The sequence below is a fragment of the Lagenorhynchus albirostris genome, chromosome X (genome assembly GCF_949774975.1).
Source record: "Lagenorhynchus albirostris chromosome X, mLagAlb1.1, whole genome shotgun sequence".
Taxonomy (NCBI): Eukaryota; Metazoa; Chordata; class Mammalia; order Artiodactyla; family Delphinidae; genus Lagenorhynchus; species Lagenorhynchus albirostris.
Genome location: NC_083116.1, coordinates 122428391 through 122445481, shown reverse-complemented (window position 1 = coordinate 122445481; position 17091 = coordinate 122428391). Strand labels below are relative to the sequence as shown.

At 44.7% G+C, this 17091-nt stretch overlaps 1 protein-coding gene across 1 annotated transcript in view; it reads left to right on the top strand.

Annotated features, from left to right (window-relative positions):
• Positions 1-16819, top strand: part of FRMPD4 (FERM and PDZ domain containing 4) — a 181532-nt gene extending 164713 nt beyond the window's left edge. The window contains exons 10-16 of the mRNA XM_060138152.1: positions 915-1041; positions 3502-3591; positions 4294-4476; positions 6538-6676; positions 11151-12218; positions 12584-13873; positions 15498-16819. Of these exons, the coding sequence (XP_059994135.1) occupies positions 915-1041; positions 3502-3591; positions 4294-4476; positions 6538-6676; positions 11151-12218; positions 12584-13873; positions 15498-16819 (4219 nt within the window). The remainder of the gene's footprint in view (positions 1-914; positions 1042-3501; positions 3592-4293; positions 4477-6537; positions 6677-11150; positions 12219-12583; positions 13874-15497) is intronic.
• Positions 16820-17091: the final 272 nt, after the last annotated feature.

The following is a 17091-nucleotide window of genomic DNA, read 5'->3' as shown; positions in this document are numbered from 1 at the left end:
AAGTGGGGGAAAGCTGTCTTCCTACCCTTCTTTAGAGAGGATCTGGAGCCGGAGAAATAACCAGAACCTTCTCGAAAGTCTTCACATAATTTAGAAGATTCTGGTTGGGCACATGACCAATCCGGATAAATTTCCTAGAATTCAAAATATGGAACCTTCCTAGGATAGGGTTGTAGTCACTGTTGGGAACATGGGCTCTTGGCAAGAATATACTAACCCAGGCCCATTTGTTGTTTTTTTTCCTTGTATATCCACACCTATGAGTGATGTTTGCATCTCTTTGTCAGTACCAGACATACTTAAGGGTCCTGAACCCTACCCTGTCTCCATACCAGCAACCCCCTCCCCTCCTCAGCAAGAAATGTTGACGGAAGGAGTTAGATAGATACTATCTGGGTGGGAGAAAAGAGAATTGTGTGTTTCTGGAGAACACCATTGATGAGGGAGATGGGGAGGAAAGAATAGTTTGGGAACATGAAGGAGTTACATTTATCCTTCTAAGAGAAGACAGAAAGAGCATGGGCAGACAGGGAGAGGTGACAATGGGAATAAACAAAGGGATGGAGAGAAATTGGTGTTGGAAGTACAAACTCAGATACGTGAATGAACTCTAAGAGACTCAGAGGTGGGTTGGATAAAGTGTCTGTTCAATTTCCATTGGTACCAAATGCCTCATTAGCCTTCTCTCTGGAGAGTGAAGAATATATTTCTTTTAAAATGCAAACATATGGATTAATGATCAAATAGTATGTTTCCTGAATATAAATTAAAAGTTGCTTCCGTAATTGGGGACTTGTCTCCATTCCCTGCCTTACCAAGAGTTCATTTGTTCCAACAAACATCAGAGTGCCATTTTGTCTTAGATATCTAATCATCACAAGAATGTGAAATTAAAGATATGCTCTTTATTGCAGAAAAGAATGGGGATTAGAGACTTTTCTTCCCTCTGCTGTGCTGCAAAGCATGAAAGAGAAGAACATAAAGAAAGCACTTTCACACCTTGTCAAAGCAAATCAAAACTTGGTACCACCCGGTAAAAAGGTATCACATTTGCATCTTAATAGAAAATGGATTTTAAAAAGTGAGGCTTGCATACATTTTTTAAAATGTCTAAAATTAGCCCGTGAATAAAATACTTAGCACCAGATTTGCAGAGGATGTAACACTATATAACCTTCTTTTTTTTAACTATTAACATGTTTCTAAGACTAAATGAAAGATCAGTATTCTAATGGAGGCCTATTTATTCCTTGTAAGCTACAGACTCCTTATTGTACGGATTGTGTGTGCGTTCACGTGAGCATGTAGGAGAACCTTGCAAAGCCTCTGAGACCTTGGGATTAGAGGATAGAATTGCAAAATATTTTCATCATATTTTTGCTTACCACTCAGACCAGCTTAAGTGCACAGCAGCCAGTAAGGGTTCCTGCAGACTAGACGCCACATGAATTAAACCAAGGTTTCTCTACCTTGGCTCTATTGACATTGGGGACCAGATCATTCTTCGTTGGAGAAGAAGGGCTGTCCTGTGCATTGTGTGATGTTTAGCAGCGTCGCTGTCCTCTACCCATGAGATGTCAGTAGCGCCCACCCCCTCAATCGTGACAAACAAAAATGTCTCTGGATTTTGCCAAAATCACCCCCAACTGACAACCACTGAATTAACTCTTACTTTTAGAAGATAAACTTAGTTCTGTCATTCACCATCATTAGTGTTAAATTCTCCTTTTTTTTAATCAAGTAAAAGAGATACAAAGGACACTTTAAAATATACTGTTGGTCAGAATAGAGAGTTATGTTTATTGGTAATAAAAGCACAGGGTTTCAGGAACCAGAAAGAGAAGGAGCCTTAAAATCCAGGACCTATAAAATTGGAGACAGTCTGACAACCCAAGAACAGTTTCTCAGTGATACCAGCCATAGAAATGTGTGTGACTCTAATACAAATCATTTGTGTGGCTAGTTCTTTGGTCTTTTAGTATCTGATTTTAAGTCCTTTTTACTGGCTGACACATACTTATTTCTGCTCCCTCCTCACCCCCAATGACTTTTTTAAACGTGTGATCAACTTTGACACACTATCAGCCACCTTTGACTTACTTCCCAGTTTCTGTAAGCATTCAGCTTATGGAAATATAGCAGGATGTCATGGGTCAAGATGTTCCAAGTATCAGTTCTGACTTGCCCAAAGCTACTTTCTTTTAATTGACTTGGTGTGATTTTCTTCCAAGCCTGGCCCACTGGTTTTGTAATAATTTGGATAACTGCTCTAAGATCAGTCTATCTATCACTGTCCTTCTATAACGGTCATTTTTTTTCTAGTTAAGAGTGAGTGGTTTGATTTCAAATCAATTTGCAAAGTGCTTTGGATTTTTGAAAGAAGTCGGCTGGATGATTGGTTCTAAACTACAATTATATAAAGGATAGCACATTGAGGTACGGTTGACAAATGAGTTGGCAAGTTATCTGCAATTGAAAACAGAGTTTTACAGTCCTTGCTACTTGATGTTCTACACCTCGTTGGAAAATTTCACCTCTAACAAACTTTCCTGGCACATTTGGTATGAAATGTGGACTTTTTTTCTTTCTTTCATTTTTTTTAATTAAAAAAAATTTTTTTGAAGTATAGTCGATTTAAAGTGTTTCAGGTGTACAGCAAAGTGATTCAGTTATACATATATATGTGCGTGTGTGTGTGTATATATATATATGTATATATTCTTTTTCAGATTCTTTTCCATTATGGTTTATTATAAGATATTGAGTACAGTTCCCTGTGCTATACAGTAGGACCTTGTTGTTTATCTATTTCATGTGTAGTAGTTTTGTATCATATTTTAGATTGAAACGTGGACTTTTTTCAATCAAGTACTTTTTTAGGATATGGGAATCTGCATTTTTAAGTCTTTATAAAGATCAATTTTACCTGGATAAAATTTCATTTGTCAGTCATTCATGAAACTCAATAGATTCTTAGAATTGAATCAATGGATTCTTGAAATTGAATTCTTAGAGTCATTTCTTGGAATTGACCTAGATAGTGAGTTCAAACATTTCCACAATGATTGGTGCTCAGAAAGTTCACTTTCCCTGAAAACTTGCAAAGACTGGAAGAAACAAGATGGGAGTCAAGAGCCCATTTAAAAGGCTTTCTATGGATTGCAGGTGTGTATTCAAAACAGCTCCCACAAACTCTGCACGCACCCATTGCAGTGGAGAATTCTATCATCTCATTCTGACTTGTTGAGTGCTCTGGCCCAGCAAATCCATATTTTTCCCCCAAAACGAAAAGATTTAAATCTAGATGTTCTGTTGCGGCCCTTGATCAGGAAACCAAATACAGAGCAGTTTACTTTCATTCCTCATGAAGAGCCCTTGTCACACCCCATCTGTTGGCAGTAGAAGCATCCTTCTCGTTTGCCCTTGTTTTCGGCTGGTGTCCAGCCGGAACACAATCACGCCGGATGGAGTGAACACCTGAGGTTTCTTTTCTCTCCTCAGCTCTCCGCACTTCAAGCCAAGGTCCATTATCTCAAGTTCCTCAGTGACCTTCGACTGTATGGGGGCCGTGTGTTCAAGGCAACATTAGTGGTAATTTCTTTTCCTTGCTTTTTCATGGAAGCCACAGAGGCCTGCAAAATGTCACTGTCTAGGCTGTCTTGAATGAGCTGTCTGATGACAAAAGCAAATCAGCTGTGAATCTTTTCCAGCCCTTATTTCTAATTGACTGCACCCCAGTGTGAAAATATCAGAAGAAATGTTAAGCTAGATAATGCCACTGCAGAATGCCCTAGAAAAAGAAATGTGGAGAGCCGAGAGAATGCGCTCGCACAATGGCCTCCTTTTAAATCACTGGGCCAGAATGATTTTAAAAAATCCTCATTTCTAAAAGCTTCTCATGATAATGAATATATGTGCTATGATAACATTTACTTTCTACATTATTCATAATTTTATCAGAGCCTCGCTGCAATCATATATCTGGTTCTTCTAATTGGATGATTTAGTACAATGTAACCCAGGAATACTTTCTAAAGAAAATGTAATCTTATAAAAACAGACTCTCAGGTTCAGCTTTGCCTGGTGCTTCAGAGGTCTAGTATTTTTATTTAATTTAATTAATTTATTTATTTATTGGACGCAGTACTACGTGACTTGCGGGATCTTAGTTCCCTGACCAGGGATTGAACCCGGGGCCCCGGGCAGTGAAAGTGTGGAGTCCTAACCACTGGACCTCCAAGGAGTTCCCAGAGGTCTAGTAGTTTTAATATTTTGTCAACGTCTCTTTCTCAGCAGGCAGAAAAGCGCTCAGAAGTGACCCTCCTGGTGGGGCCCCGCTACGGCATAAGCCACGTGATAAACACCAAAACCAATCTAGTGGCTCTTTTAGCTGACTTCAGCCACGTCAATAGGATTGAGATGTTTACTGAAGAGGAGAACTTGGTGAGGGTGGAGCTCCATGTGCTGGACGTGAAGGTGAGTCTTTCAGACACTGACACGTGGCCTTGAACGTGGCCTTGCTTCCTGATAGTGCTGCAGATATTTATAAAGAGGCAAAATGTCAACATGTGCAGCGCATGGAAGGCGCCACGGGTGCAGAAAAAGTCCACCCAACTCAGGTGTGAGGGCTCGAGTCCTCACTAGACAGCTCTGTGGTTGGGGGACGAGTCACTCTCTTTCTCTGGGCTCCATTTCTTCATCTCTACGTGAGAAAGCAAGTGAGTTCATTTCTAAAGTCCCTTCCGGCTCCAGAGTGCATGAACCATACATGGAGAGTAGGGGACACGTCTCCCTACTTACTCTCTAGAATCTGTGGCTCTTGTATAGAGTCAGGGAGATTTTTCCCAACTTTGTTCAGAACCCCCTTTCCCTTTTGTTAGGTTGCATCCATATGTGCTTATTCTTTTGGAAAAACTGAGTATTTTAGTCAATCTGTCTTTTCATGCTATAGCAATTAGTGCTGGCTGAACATCTGGCCCCTTTAATATCACGGCCATTTCATTTGAAACAACTATCTGAGATTGTCCTCAGAGGGCAGACATTTCCTCCCCAAACAGAAGTTGACAGGATGTAATCCAGGTCCCCTGTCCCCACCTTCTTGTCCCAGTATGTAATAGATGAGTCATTGGATTTTGGCAGCGTTAATGTATCTGATGTTTCTAGAGAGAAAAGGCACTGGATCCAAAGAGAGACAGTGAGTCCACAAAGGAAACAGGGTGACCCAGGACGAGTGCTCTGAGAACTCCCCCTACCCCTAACCCGCTCCCAGCCTCATGCCCACCAGGGTGTGGGAGGGGCAGATTTGAGAGTAAAGGAGAACGTGGGAAAGGGCTTCTGCACAGCCAAAGGGAAGCCTCAGTGTGCTGTGCAGCAGGAAAAGATGAGCGTGAAAGGGCGAGCGTGCAGCTCAGGCGCGCTGGCCGTGGCCCATGGCGTTCCGTGGGCTGAATCCAGGGCGTCGCCCTTGACTTCCTGGCAAAGAAAGTCCAAGAGGAGACTTGGCGTGCCTGTCCCGGTCCATAACCGAGGATGCTGAGAACAATAGCCTGCCATGGAAAACAGGTGGAAGAAAGGGTATATCGGGTGCAGTCATCACAGACCTGATAACAGGGATAATCTGTCTCCAACAGAAATGGGTGACAAGACCCTATGGGTGGTTTCCTGCCTACTGAAAAAAATTGTGGGGTGGCTTGGAGGGAGACGACAGTTGAAATGGAAGGAAAAGGCAGCACATCAAGTAGTATAGGGGCTTTGGGTGGAAATTAGGTTTCACCAGCCAAGGCCAGGGTGCTACCCGTGGCAGTGAAAGCAAGAGGCCTGTCATCTCTCTGTTTCTGTGCCTCTCCGGGTGCCTGCTTGTTCTTCGCTCCCTTATTTCCCTCTCACTTTCTCTCTCTTTCAACAAGAACACACCAGCAAGTCCACCCTTCCTTACTCAACGAGGATAATTGCTTCCCTGTATGCCCAAGATCCACGTCCAGTTATATGGTAACCTCATAGTTTCCAGAAAGTTCTGGCAGGGCCTTTTCTCAACTCCCATGTCTGTTTTGCCCTCCTCTGAATTTACAGTTTCTTTTAGAAGCGTCATTTTCCTGGATCTCTCTGACACTTTTCATTCAGTCTTAGCAGTAATTTCCACTTGATTTTTGCTTTGCTTCAACACGAATTTTCACCACGAACCCAAACTTAATCTTCCTGTGATTTTTTTTCAGATGGCGGGTTCACAACTAGTAACTGACTCCTTAACTATGACTTTTAAAAATATTAACTATTTGGAACAAAGCCAATCTTTTTTTTTTTTAATCCATTATGACTTGGGAAAGGTTCCAAATGTCTAGCCTTTCAAAATGTTGTCACCTGAACGTTTTTCAGTCAGGCTCTCTGTTATACCTGACCTTTCCCCCATTTGCGTTTCTTCAGTGAAACAGTCGCTCCAAAACTTCGTTTGTTCACATTCCATAAGCACAAACGTAGTCGTCCCTTGAGGGAGGTTATTAAGGAGGAATGGTTTTAACCAAAACATTCTCTTTTGTGTAGCCCATCACGCTCTTGATGGAATCTTCCGATGCCATGAACCTGGCCTGCTTAACGGCTGGATACTACCGGCTGCTTGTGGATTCCAGGAGGTCGATATTTAACATGGCCAACAAGAAAAACGCAGGGACCCAGGATACAGGTATTCTCTTCCTAAACTCACGAGGCACCGACCTCCCTTCCCCACACCACCAGACAACAATAATAAGGATATTTCTTGAAAAGTTAAAACTATACACATAAAAACATCTAGTGTCCAAATTTAACACAAAACCCTCCAATTACTTCTGATTTGGTCTAGATTTTTTTGATGAAGATGTTGATTTTTCCATCATATTTTACACATCACTTGGCAATGTTGGGTGCATGCTTCCAAAGCAGTGATTTAATTATTGTGAAGGGTGTAGTCCTCAGTCTATACGGCTAAGTTTTTACTGCCTCATTCTTCTAGAGGTGAGTCAGGGCCCAGAGAACTAAGGATGGAATGCCCAGTAGGGGCTGTGAGCCCCCAGCTTTAGGGCTGGTCCCTCGTTAAGGTGCCAGGACTCTGGGAGCCTTACAACAGGGAGACTTGAGAATCGCCCGGCCCTTGGACTTCGGGCTCTAGAAGGGACCCTGGAAGCCCTTTAGCTTTTTAGCTTTTTAGCAGAAGCATCAAAATGGCAAAGATCAAATAATTCATCTCAGCGACTTGACAGGGAGAAATAGCTCCAAAGTGAGGATAAGCAGGGCTGCAGCTGTTGAACTGATAGTTCCTTTGAGGGTGGATGGTTTTTATTTATTTTAGAACTTTTTTTTTTGGAAATTTATTTTATGGAAACATAGTTGATTTACCGTGTGTTAATTTCTGCTGCACAGCAGAGTGATTCAGTCATACACAGATATCCATTCTTTTCATAATCTTTTCCATGATGGTTTATCACAGGATATAGAATATAGTTCTCTGTTCTATACAGTAAGACCTTGTTGTTTATCCATTCTGTGTATAATAGTTTGCATGTTCTAGAACCTTTTTCTTCAGTGTTTGAACTTTTTCCTCCATCTGTAGTGGACCCTCAGGAAATATGGCTGATGGACAGACCCTACCATTCAAGCCAGAGCTACTGACCCATGAAAAAGTATAATCAGGGGCTCCATAATTAGGGTTTCTTTTAAAAGAAAGGGAAATTCTTAAGAACAAATTTTGTTGTCACTGTTACTGAGAGAAAAGGGGGAAAGGAAAAAGAAGGGGAGGAAGATCCCCTAGTTTTAAACTTAGCAGAAAACAGAAATTATTCCATGGATATATAGTAATATGTAGCTAGGCACACACACAGACAGACTGGCATGCAGTTTATTGTGACGGTTGGTTAAGTGGAAACAGTTGCCGTCAAAGGGTAAAGGAAAACCAGAGAGAAAGAGAGGTGAGCAAGGTGTGCTGGACGGCAGCTGGGACTTGCGGCTAGATTTCATCCCACCCCACCTCGAAGTGTCTGTTGCTTCTAAGAGACACAAATGATTAAAAATAAGTAGGTTCAAAAAGGAGGTGGTAAATATTTTTACGACCACATGTTTTCATTGAGCGAGGAGATTTAGAGCAACTGAACGCCGACGCTTGACATTCTGAAGAGCAGTTCCACAATTTAACACAATCCTTTCACACTGGAAAATCTTAAATCTTAAAACCGTAAAGTTTCTTGTGAAAATCAAACCTTTTCTCCATGGACTGTTAAGATTGTACGGGTGCAAGAAGAAAGCCAAACCTACCATTCTACAAATGGTTACAGAACCGAGGGGCCTCAGTTCTGTCCACTTTATATATAGTGACTCACAATGTGATGTTGAATAAAGTTGCAAGAGGCAAAAACTTAGTTCCAAAAAGTATTATATTACTGTGGAGAGAGACTGGAACTTCAACCTCTCGGTAATTTCTCTCGGTTCGACAGTGAGAAGGAGGGTGAGGGCACATGTTCCAAATAGCACACGCAAGCAGGAGTGCGTGTGTGCGTGTGTGTGTTTAATAAGGGAGGACAAGTGCGAGAGATGGCACACTCCAAAAAAGCAACTGGTTGACCCAAGCAGAGCTGCAGCTCGGGACTTAGCATCCTCTCATGGCTGAAAGGGCTCCCTTCTCCTCAGAAATTCCCCAGAGATCTCCTGAGACTCAAAAACTATACAGAGCAAAGTCTGTTGAGGCCAGCTCATCCCTAGAAGGAGACATCCTTCTGTGTTTCCAAAATCATTCCAGGAGCCAAATCAGTACACCCTCCTGGAAGGAAGCCAAGAGTGAGTATGTATTTTCTTCTTGTCTCAAATTGATCAAAGGCCTTCGTCAAGATCTCTAACCAGGAACAGTAAGCCCCTATTTCTTCTTCACTATCTTGAAAATTAACCCTTCAAGTACTTTCAAAACCCCTGCACCCACACAGCTAAGCATCTCTGAGCCTTAGGGAAGTCTATTAACTTTGCCTTTAGCCTGCTCACCTGTTCAGATTTCTTGTTGGTCTAAACCAGGGGTGGGCAAAGTGTGGCCCATGGATCAAATCTTGTTCTTGTGAGTAAAGTTTCATTGAAACTCGTACATCGTATTAGGTTCCTGGGGCAGCCGTAACAAAGTATCACAAGCTTGGGGACAACATAACAGAAACTTGTTCTCTCACAGTTTGGGGGGCTAGAGGTCCAAAATCGAGGCATTGGCAGGGCCATGCCCCCTCCAGAGGTTCCAGGGAGAGTCTTTCTTTGGCTCTTCCTGTTGCTGTAGTGGCCATCAGCATTCCTTGTAGCTGCATGACTCTAGTCTCTGCCTCTGTCTTCCCACGGTCTTCCCTCCTCCTCTGTGTGGCCCAAATCTCCCTGTGCTTTTCTCTTATAAGGGCACTTTCCATTGGAATTTAGGGCCCTACACAGATAATTCGGGGGGATCTCATCTCAAGATCCTTAATTATATCTGCAAAGACTCTTTCCAAATAAAGTCACATTCTTAGCTTTTGCGGGGGGGTCACCATTCAAGTCACCACATCCACTTGCTTATGTGTCATCTATGGCTCCTTTCGTGTTACAACAGCAGAGTTGAGTAGTTGCTCAACTGAGCTGTTGGCCCACAAAACCTAAAATAGTTACTATCTGGCCCTCCCTTTACAGAGAAAATTTGCCAAGCCCTGGTTTAAACCCAGAGCTGTCTCACAACTTTGCTGAACCACTGTCCCTCCTCCCAACAATCGACACTCCTCACACACACACACACACACTCACACACACACACACTCACACACACACACACTCACTCACTCACTCACTCACTCACTCACTCACACAGAGCCAGTCATAATCCATGTCATTGTTAATAAAACAGTGCTGAACCCCGACAGGTGTATTTATTATAAGGTAGCACGTAAGTATGGCTGGTGTGTAACTCAGTGTCTTCAAAATTTCATCTTTACCTGCTCTTCATAAAAATATATGTATTGAATAAAATGACTCGGAACATTGTGCAGCATTGAGTCCATCGTATATTTGGGAGAGAGCCAAAACCTCTTCAGTAAAACTGATTTTTTTTCCCATATCTCTTGTATATCTGATTTCAGTATTATTCAAACTTGGGCCAGAGGGCAATTTGAGGAAACAAATGGGACAATTTGTGACCCTAACATTTCCTCAAAATGTCACCTCTGGAATTGACAAAGCAATATTGACACAATGACTCGCTGCCCTGTCTTGGTAAATATCAGAGCAAAATCTCCACAGCCCAGTTCTCTATTGGAAGACTCGTGAAGATCAAACAAAACAATGAGATTTAAATTAGAGTTTTGCAGTTTTGAAGAACAACAAACAAATCTTCAGGAGTTTTCACGATACAAGTAGAAATGGAAGTTCATCAAAGTATTAACTATGCGTAGAAATAGCAGAGAGGGTGCATTACCTGCGAATGCTCCACCTTGTACGTCCTACCTGTGTGCGTGTGTGCTTACAGGCACGCGTACTGGCATTTATGTGTAAAAAATACGCACACCCACAAGGACAGGAGAAGGCTAAAGAGAGAAGTTTTGGTGCCACCATTGCAATATGTAGTATTACAGTTTTTATTAATATACATTATATGTATATATTTATTATTACCTTATCGTTACAGTATTTCCTAAAATACGTGGTAGAAGTATGAGGATCCTTGACCTTCTCTTAACTCAATGAGGGAAAAGTCCAACATCTCCCTATACAAAGCGGGAAATGTTAGCTCTCACTTTACAAAGAAAAGGGCAATCCGTTTTCTGGAATAACAGCCTATTGGACTATCGCCTTTAAGGATTTTTAAAGGCATGTTGTATATTCACATTTATAGACATAAATGAGGCCTTTTAATGCTAGAATCAGAGATCAGATGGAAGTAAGCTGTAGTTCCCTACTCTCGGATGGTATTCTGTTTTATCAAATAGCAATTCTATTTTCTGCAGTATCAATTCTCCTAACCAAGAAATCCTTGCACCTGAAGCCTAAATCGACCACTACCGTATTTGGAAAGCTGAATAACAACCGTATTCACAAAAGTGGTGCTACAAGCCATTAAGTTAAGAAACAGAGACAAGGCCCCCCAGAAACCAGACAGCACAGTAATGTGTCTTTGCATGACTCTTTCTCTTTAGGAACTGAAAATAAAGGAAAGCATAACCTCCTTGGCCCAGATTGGAACTGTGTACCCCAAGTGACCACATTCATTGACGAAGGGGAGCAAGAAGCACAGATAACATATATAGATGCAAAGCAGAAGGCAGTTGAGATTCCAGACGGCACCTTGTGTCCAAAAGACCACCACCGGCACTTGTACATGGACAACACCTATAACTCAGACGAACTCAGCCAGCAGCTGACCCAGCCGGGAGATGCTCCGTGCAAGGCAGACTACAGAAGTCTAGCTCAGCGGTCCCTGTTGACTCTCTCAGGACCAGAAGCTCTAAAGAAAGCACAGGAGCCTCCAAGAGGAGCTAAAGTGTCCTTTATTTTTGGAGATCTCGCCTTGGATGATGGTATCACTCCCCCGACTCTCGGCTATGAAAGACTGCTGGACCAGAGTCCAGAACTGCTGGAGAAGCAGAGGAATCTCTACATCAGCGGTGCCAATGACACGAAGAGCCTGGATCTCACTCCAGACGCAGAGGGCATCCAGTTCGTGGCCAATTCTGTGTATGCAAACATAGGCGACGTGAAGAACTTCGAGGCTGCCCAGGGCATAGAGGAGCCCCTCTTGCACGACATCTGTTACGCGGAGAACGCCGACGACGCGGAGGACGAGGATGACGTGAGCTGCGAGGAGGACCTCGTGGTGGGAGACATGAACCAGCCGGCCATCCTCAACCTGTCTGGGTCAAGCGATGACATCATTGACCTCACGTCCCTGCCCCCGCCCGAAGGGGACGACAACGAGGACGACTTCCTGCTGCGTTCCTTGAACATGGCTATCGCCGCGCCTCCACCTGGCTTCAGAGATAGTTCCGACGAGGAGGACTGTCACGGCCAGGCCGCTCCCTTCCTGGGGGACAAGGAGGCAGGCGGCACCCTGCAGAACGACGAGATCCCCGTGTCCCTTATCGACACTGTGCCCACCAGCGCCGAGGGCAAGTGTGAGAAGGGCCTGGATAGCGCCGTCGTTTCCACGCTGGACACTCTAGAAGCTCTGTCCGTGTCAGAAGATCAGCAGACCAGTGACAATTCAGGTTCTTTCACGATTGTTACATTTATTCACTGATAGCCATATCATTTCATCCTTGCAAGCCATCCGCCCTTGGAGTCCTGTCATGTGTCCTTCATGTCACGCATGTCCCGTTTCCTAAACGTGCTGAAACTACCATCGTGGGGTTTTTGTGTGTGTGGTGTCCTTGGTGGTTCTTTTTTTAAAACACGTGGCACGTTTTTTTCCCCCCATTTCCGGAACAACTGTGCAATAAACTCAGAGTCCTTACTGAAAAGGGAAAAAGTTGGCTTTTTTTTTTTTTTAATAATAATGAGCCCCATTTTCTTACATGTCTCCTAGTGCCTGTGATGCATCCATTAACCGGCTCTTGTTTTTTACGGCCTGCAGGTGTAGCCATCTTGCGGGCTTATAGTCCCGAGTCCTCGTCAGACTCGGGCAATGAAACTAACTCTTCGGAAATGACGGAGAGTTCTGAACTGGCCACGGCCCAGAAGCAGTCAGAAAACCTCTCCCGCATGTTCTTGGCCACTCACGAAGGCTACCACCCCCTTGCGGAAGAGCAGACAGAGTTCCCCACCTCCAAAAGCCCACCTGGGGCCTTGCCTCCGAAGGCCTCCCACGCCCTCACTCCCCGTCCAGTGAGCGACCTCCCGCCCAAAGTTGTGCCTTCCAAGCAGATCCTTCACTCGGGCCACGTGGAGATGGAGCCCGAAACCATGGAGACTAAGTCAGTCACTGACTATTTTGGCAAACTGCACATTGGGCCGATGGCATATTCCTGCACCAGCAAAAGGAAAAGCCAGCCGGCCGACGGGGAGGGGAAAGCATCCCTTAATGGGAGCATGCCAGGGAAAAAACAGCAGGGGACCAAAACGGCAGACGTGGAGGAGGACGCCAAAGGTCAATTTGCTAGTGTGTCTTCAAGGGACAGTCAACACCTGAGCACTTTTAACCTGGAGAGAACTGCCTTTCGCAAGGACAGCCAGAGATGGTATGTGGCCACTGAGGGGCCTATGGCTGAAAAAAGTGGGTTGGAAGCAGCAACAGGGATAACCTTTCCCAGAGCTTTGGCTGTGGGAACCACAGAGACCGAAGGCAAGGATGATGGGGCTCCTGATGGAGAAGCCGTTGAGGTTTCAGGACTTGGCCAGCGGGACCACTTCTTAACAGAGGTGACCTGTGTGTCTTCAGCCAAAGACTTAGGTAACCCGGACGATGCTGACCCGTCCACCTGTGACCATCCTTCCAAGCTCCCCGAGGCGGAGGAGAGCGTGGGCCGCCTTTGTGACTACCACTTGGCCAAGCGGATGTCGTCGTTGCAGAGCGAGGGCCATTTTTCTCTGCAGAGCTCTCAAGGCTCCTCGGTGGACGCAGGCTGTGGCACGGGTAGCAGTAGCAGCACTTGTGCCACTCCGGTGGAGTCCCCGCTCTGCCCCTCCATGGGGAAGCACCTGATTCCTGAGGCTGCCGGGAAAGGCGTGAGTTACCTTCCTTCCGAGGAGAGAGCCACCGGGCTTCCCAGCCACGGAGCCGCCTTTAAGGAATTACACCCACAGACAGAAGGGATGTGTCCACGGATGACAGTGCCTGCCCTGCACACGGCCATTAACGCCGAACCCCTGTTTGGCACTTTGAGAGACGGATGTCATCGACTCCCCAAGATTAAGGAAACCACAGGTACAGCAATGACGGATTTAGCGCTCTGCGTTACCCGCCAGGAGCACGTAAACCAAATTTACAACAAACCTAAAAATAGAAAGTCTGGAGGAAAAGGAAAAGGGTTTTTTAAAAAGGCTGCAGAACCGTGGCCAGGTTAAGTGTCAAGTCATTGTTCCCCCAGTGTTGAATAAATACTGGCACTTCTAGGTCTGGACAGCAGTGGAAATGGCATTTCTGGCCTTTAGCTTCCTGCTCTGTCTTGCTTTTAGAATTTGATGGAGCAAACATTCTTTCCCTAAATTCTAAATGTAGACTTTTAGCGGCGCCCAGTGCAACTTTTAGTTATAAGATCGTATTGCCTAGAATCGCAAAAGTTTGATTTCCTTCTCAAGACGTCGAATTTCTCATTTTGCCATTTCCTTTTTGAGAGGCAAGGAAGGAAAATAGAGCAGGGGATCTGGGAGGCGGGAGAGATTGGGGAAGATCCTTTGCCTCTCAGCAGTACTTCCAGAGCCCTCCCTACTCTGTAAGACTCTCCTAGACGAGGACTCTGAAGTATCTGGCCTACCGCAGTGTCTAAAAGGTTTGGGGGGGGGGGATGCACGATCAGCTGCTTTATTTTCCCCCAAATAATAAAATATAGACGCCAGGTAGAAACACGAACACAGCCACCTTCTGTGCCCGCCTTCACCATTCTGCCACCCAGTGGGCACCTATCCGTCTCCGAGATCCGCTTGGCCGGCCATCCTGTGGCAAAAGCAGACACTATTTCATACTTTGCAATTTCAAATTATATCCTCAGCAGTGTCTTTTCCATGTAGGTCAATAGATGTTAGTGAGACCTTATATTGGTTAATTTCCATTCCCGCCGTTTTAAGATTATCTCCTTTCTCAAAACTCACCACTGGCTTCACCTGCCTTGGGAAACCCATCTATGAATGTTACCAAACTCATCTCCCAACTAGCATCTGTACCTCTAAACTCATTAAAGGCCACTTTGCAGTTTACAAAGAGCTTTCACCTAACCTATTCCTCTTGCTTCTCACAAAAATTCTGTGAGGTGGAGGCCATTGTCCCCACATGACAACTTTTCTGGGACTTTCCCAGTGTCTCAACTTCAAACCCTGTACCAGGCGAACCTCACGGGGTCCTCTTTAAAAGGCGAAGATACCTAATTTGCATTAATTAAATTAGGCCACTTCTTTTTAGGAAGGTAACCGATGCCAGGATTAACCTGACTCCTTGAAATGGAGCTTAAATGTCGTAAACACGGTTGAATAATCTGTATGTAAGACGTGTGTTTGCTCATTATGTGTCTAAGCTTTAATAGATACATATCGGGAACAAGGCAATTGACAAAATTCCACTGTCTCCCTCAAAACATTTGGGATTTCTAGACAATGCCAAATGAATCAATCGTTTCAGGAATAAGAGACTCTAGTATTTCTTAAAATATATTAAAATTGAAATCTATTAAAGATTTCAGGAGGCCGTCTTTGGAAAGCAGGTCGACCCTGGCAGATGGTAGTTCTTCTCGAGTACATCCTTGGGAGATGACAGACATCGCATAGAGATTTAGTAAAAATGACCACCCATGAGGTGCTTAATGATTCTCTCTGTTTTCCTACTACCCCTAGTGTAGCTTTGACAGAGCCTGGGAAGGAGAGACGAGGAGGCATGCCTTCAGCTTGGCCTCAACATCCTAAAGCTGATCCCACCCTGCTACCATCAAACATTCACTCGGAATCAAAGGTGCCAATTCCAAATCAAGACCCTACTGATTTCTCCCAAGCAAACCAGGCCTACGGAGAGGCTGTGAGCTGGTGGCCACTGGATCTGCGAGGGGGGAGCCTCAGGACACCCCCCAGCCAGAGGGCTCTGAGACGTAGCAGCAGTATCCTCTCGGGATCTGTAAGTTTGGAGACCTTCCGGGAGAGAAGCAAAGGTGCAGTCAGCTTAAAGTGTCCAGGTATCACAGAAGCACAGGAGGCCAGTTCAGAAAGGCACGCAGAACTCCCCCTAGGGAAGCTCACCAAAAGTTTTTCGCAAAGCTCGATGCACTTTAGCTCTGAGGGGAAAGTTCACAAAAGGTCCCCAGCGGCTCACAAAAACTCAAAGCTGTATAGGACATTGCCCTTGCGGAAGCTGGAAGGCAGCAATTGGAGATGCCGGGGACCTTTCAGCTACTGCTTCCTGAACGGGGGGCAGGATGAAGATGGTGATGAGGACGAAGAGCAGAGAGAGGTCGATCACCACGTCTCTTGCCTCTTTCGACCACAGATGACTCAAGCCACGCCAGACCCAAGCAGCCCACCCCTGGCTGTCGGAATTCAGGAGCAAGGAGGGGAGCTGTCCAGAGGTTCAGTTCTGAAGGTCTGGGCCGAAGACTTGAGTGGCCCAGATGATGTGGACTTCAGCAACCTGACTTTTGATGCCCGGATTGCAAGGATAAATGCCCTTAAGGAGAGCACATATGCAATGCCCGATGGGTTCCTCGCAGCCCAAAATGATGCCAATGAGCTGCTCTGCCTTGTCAGGGAAACCAAGGGGAAGAAAGGGGAGTCACGCCTTGAAGCGTATGACCTAACACTTTCTCAGTACAAGCAGCTGTTATCCATTGAGTCCAGACAGTTGGGGAGTGCCTGCAGGAAAATGGCAATGGCCGAGAAAAGTCCAGAGGAGATGCTCCTAGCTATGACTTCCAGCTTTCAAGTGCTCTGTTGCCTAACAGAAGCCTGCATGCGATTAGTTAAAGTTGTGAACTCAGAAACACAGCGGCAGGAAATTGTAGCGAAGATCGATGAAGTGGTCATAAACTACATCTGTCTCCTGAAAGCTGCCGAGGCAGCCACTGGAAAGACCACTGGGGATCCCAATGTTGTACTCTCAATGCGACATTCAACCACCATGGCCGCTCTCGTAAGCACACTAACACGTTCTCTCAAGATGCTTTTAAATAAATAAAGTATGAAAGTCACGTCATAATCTACCTTTGCAAAGCCATACATGAACTTTTATTTACTTTATGTGTACGATGAACAGATGTCTCCTTTCTTCTCTCTGTATATTTTGTTATTTTATATGAAATAGGAGATAAAAGTCACATTGATGAAAAGTTGAAATGTACTAATCCAGATGTATTCTGTTTCTATTATACATATATACACATGTAGAAGAAATATACAAGGAAGTGGTGATATTTGGCTATTTTTCATATAGTCGAAACTCCAGGTATG